Consider the following 4790-nt stretch of genomic DNA (forward strand, 5'->3'; position numbering starts at 1 on the left):
GTGCGAAACAGTTTTCAAGCTGGCTCTTCCGATTACGAAATGGCAAAGTACCATTTGATGGGAATGGTGATATCAGTTTGCCTCATATAGCTATTATGGTGAATTCCCCAGCTGAATTGAAGAACAGGGTATTGCCAGACTTAAGTAATAATTATAATTCAAATAAATGGTTGTGTGATAGGGCAATTCTTACTCCAAAAAATGACGACACAGTAGCAAGAATTAACCATTAATTAATGAATACGATTCCAACAGTCATTCAGAAGTACAAACCAGTTGATTCAGTCCTTGATGAAAAATGAAGCTGTCCATTACACAACAACATTCCTTAATTTTCTTGAGCTACCTGGAACCCCTCCTCCTCTTCATCATCATCATCATCATCATCATTATCATCGTTGTCGTCATCGTTTAACGTCCGCTTTCCATGTTGGCATGGGTTGGACGATTTGATGAGGACTGGCGAACCAAATGGATGCACCAGGCTCCAATCTGATCTGGCATTGTTTCTACAGCTGGATGCCCTTCCTTACGCCAACCACTCTGAGAGTGTAGTGCGTGCTTTTACGTGCTGCCAGCACGAGGGCCAGTAAGGTGGTACTGGCAACAGCCACACTCAAATGGTGTTTTTTACGTGCCACCTGCACAGGAGCCAGTCCAGCGGCACTGGCAATAACCTCGCTCGAATATTTTTTTTTCACGTACCAGTAAGGCGACGCTGGTAATGATCACACTAGAATGGTGAACTCTTCCACATAAACTTTTTCTGAAAGTAGGAGTCCTAATAATGCTTCTAAGAAATTTAGATCCTCCTAAATTATGCAATGGGACAAGGTTGATTATGAAGACATCACCTAATGTGATACAAGCTACCATCATCACTGGATGTGCCTCTGGGGAAGAAGTTTTCATTCCAAGAATTCCAATCAAACCAACAGAGTCTATTAATAAAGCTCAAGATCAGACTTTGAAATCTATTGGCTTGCACTTAATTGAGCCTTGCTTATCTCTTATGGTCAACTTTATGTTGATTGCTCCAGGGTAGGTAGTTTCCAAGACTTATTTGTCTATGCTTCAAACTGGAAAACAAAGAATGTTGCTCACCCAGAAGCTCTTACATAATTTCCTTCAACATGTAATAGAATCTATCTCCCTACATTAAAGTGATAAATTTTGTATTTTCATTTATTATTATTATTATTATTATTATTATTATTATTATAGTCTTTTTTTTTTTGTATTATGAATTCAGAATTGATTTCCCAATTGAAGAATAAACTGAATTTAGAATAACAAATTTCCATACAACATATTTTGTTTTTTCCTTCCAATATATAAGGAAGAATTTCATTCCCGAGCAACACCGGGTACCTCTGCTAGTATATATAAGGGTAAAGTCATCCTTCAGTTGTGAACGACCATGGGATTGCACTTAGAAAGGTCCCCGCCAAAGTACAAGTCTGAGCAAGGTTGTTTATGGAAGGCCAGCAGTTGCCCATGCATACCAGCCCCACACCACTGAAATTATCCAAGGGAAAAGGAAAGGCAAAGGCCAATACAGCTTGGCACCAGTGACACCGCAACTCATTTCAACTGAGTGAACTGGAGCAATGTGAAATGAAGTGTCTTGCTCAAGAACGCAACAAACAGCCTGGTTCAAGAATTGAACTCACTAACTCATGATTGAGAACCCAACTCTCAAACCACTGAGTCGTGCACCTTCACACACACACACATACACATTTTGAGTTCTATTTTCCTGTTTGTATCATTAAACACACACACACACACACACACACACACACACACACACACACACATATATATACAAACATAGATACATACATATCCACATACATATAAATATGTGTGCTTGTGTGTGTGTTTTGATTATTCACATAATACAGACCAATAAAAGCCAGAATGATTTCCACGATATAACTCTTTAATTGATTTAATCCTTGATTAGCCTGGTTGCTTGTACAGACACTTATTTATCATTGGGTATCCATATCATACCAATGTTTATGAAGACAGTTTGTGTAAATATTTCATTTGAAGGTGACTGATTAAAACATGGAGAGGTGACAGGGCTAAGTGGATAAGACGTTGGGGCAATCAACATATAATGTTTTCATATCAAATGACTGTATTTTATGTTGTAGGACACTTCAGTTTCCCCCATGGTGTACTGCTCCCTCAGCTGGAACAGTACTGCCACACGCACATAAATATCTTAGACTGAACTCAAAAAAATACTATTCATCTTATTATCAAATACTCACCAACACTACAACCCTTGGTTCACAGACATACGTCGTCGTCGTTGTGACAGTATGTCTCTGAATCAGGGGTTCTCTTTTCCATAGTCATTCTACCACTACTATAATAGCCTCTGCTCTTCCAAATTAGCTAGTTAATACTCATAACCTCTACAACTAGTACCCCATGTCTCTCTTTTTCTTATCCTCCCCCCCACTACCATTTTCTTCTTCATCCTCACCTCATCTTGCAATAACTACTTTCATCTATTCCTTCTCTATAGTGTCACCATTTATTCCCTCCCCACCCAAGTCTTTCCTGCAAATATCAACTTACAGATGCTCCAACTAAACTTTAACCCCATCAATCTCACCAATTTTATTGGTTCATGCCATCAGTATCGCTTCTTGTGTCCAAGTCATTAAAAATACCAGAATGTTTAGACATTATAATCCACCACCTACTGATGCATATATTCAGAGATGGCAAGAGCTTGAGCTTTACAAAACTACTATTGTAATTAAATATTTGTCTGTGTTTTTATTTAAGACTTGTTATACAAAGATCAAAGATCTGTAACAGATGTTGAAGTTCCAGGATTGCAATCCTGGATGTGTTGAAGTTACATTTAATATAATAAACGATTCTTAAATATTTATCAGATTTATTAAATTATTATATATTCAAAGACCAAATCAAGAAACTAACTGAAGAAGTGAATTGTTGTCTTGTCTTTCTCAAGAACTTTGCAACGATAAAGAGAAATAAAATGTTATACAAACCTCGACGTAAGAAGGCATTTGAGATGGTAAAGTTTTAGATCTTTGTGGTGGTACACTCACAGGAATGGGTTGGTGTTGTAAGGTCATAGATTTGGCCATAGTGACAGGAGGAATTTCATTATCGAGGGTAACACTTTCTGAATACTGAAATAAGAAATTTTGTGGGTTTTGTTCATCCTATCATTTGGAATCTAACACAATGTATATTGTGAATTTTCAGAAAAAAAAAAGGGGCTGCAAGCTTATGACGCTGACTTTCGAGTCATGGGTTAAAACTTTGTTACAGCCATAATGTTGTACTCTTAGCAAACTATCAGACACGATGGGATATCTATCATTATTAGACACTTAAACACTGACAAATGTGGTGAAGTTTCAAACTGCAGGTTTAACATTGTTGTTAGATCCAATTTTCTTTATACTGTAGTCAACATATCTATTCTGTGCAATATGCAGTGTAAAAATGGCATATGTCTTTTGTAAAGCATGTTATACATGGGAGGATATCTCTGCAATAGTAACAATGTAACTGCATTAAAATACCATACTTGTTACAGATAATATTGCTCTTGTAACCAGTGCATATGAAAAATTAACATTCAAACAGACAGAGAATGTGATGTATCCCAAAGAAGTGGAAGTTAGCTAAGGGTAAACATACTAAAGAAGAGACATAAATGAAGTGAAGTATAGAGACAAGCAGAAATGAGAATAAGCTCAAAAAATAAGATCACAGTGATTTATAGAAAGAGGATTCAGAGGTTGAGGTCAAGCTGGAAAAAATAAGTAATGTTAAAAAAACCTTACTTTGAAATGTTCAGTTTATAAACTGAACAAACCATATTGTAATCACTGAATTATACAAGATTATTTAAATTATTTGACCCTTAAAACTTAACACTAATTTACTAAACACTATCTGTGGCTACTAATAAGTTAGTGTAGTATCCTATTGCCCAGGATACTATCATAAAAATGTATGTTTTTAGTGAGTTTTTTTTGGCTCCATTTTAGTTTGTATTGGTGAGTAAAATTTAGTAAATCAAGACATTGTCATGAGAGTGGAATAAGCTAGACATCCTTCTTCCTGAAGATGAACTACACAATAAAATATAAAATTAATAATTGTTGTCAGCCATGTATGACTAGAATCAGAATTTTGTACTCTGACCAGGGACACAGCATAACAACTGAAACAAAGATTAAACTCATAGCTATGCCATAAATCGCTCAAATTTGTGATCCCACATCTCATGTTAATTACATTATTTGTGTTCAGAAATACCCAGAAACAATTTCCAGACAATCATATTTCCAATAAATAAATGTGATAGGAAGACAGGTTTTAAGTAAAAAAGTATTTTCAATATCACACTAGGACAAAAATTTCCTCTTAAGATTTTGTGAGAAAAGTTTAGAGATGTTGTGATGTGACACAATGAAAATGTCATTATTATTTCTGGGACATAATAGTTACTAGTGATAAATTAGTCAAACATGCATATATTCATACGCACACACACACACACCATTTTTTAATAAGAATAGTACTGACAGTAACTTTGAAGTTTTGACCAGTTAAGTCATTATTGGAGTCACTGACAATACTATTCTTGTTGATAAATAATAAATTTGTACTCTACCCAAAAGTATTGAGTGATCATTCAGTTCAATGTCAAATTGTTTTTATTATAATGTAAAAACAAACATCAATACACACATGCATATATATATATATATATATAT

General features: G+C 35.2%; 1 protein-coding gene across 1 annotated transcript in view; it reads right to left on the bottom strand.

The window, feature by feature from the left end:
* The window catches only part of LOC106881245 (rho GTPase-activating protein 15-like), a 16657-nt gene extending 13012 nt beyond the window's left edge, over positions 1–3645 (bottom strand). The window contains exon 1 of the mRNA XM_014931557.2: positions 3045–3645. Within this exon, the coding sequence (XP_014787043.2) occupies positions 3045–3143 (99 nt within the window). The 5' untranslated portion in view covers positions 3144–3645. The remainder of the gene's footprint in view (positions 1–3044) is intronic.
* Positions 3646–4790: the final 1145 nt, after the last annotated feature.

This window comes from Octopus bimaculoides, chromosome 9, assembly GCF_001194135.2.
Source record: "Octopus bimaculoides isolate UCB-OBI-ISO-001 chromosome 9, ASM119413v2, whole genome shotgun sequence".
Lineage (NCBI taxonomy): Eukaryota > Metazoa > Mollusca > Cephalopoda > Octopoda > Octopodidae > Octopus > Octopus bimaculoides.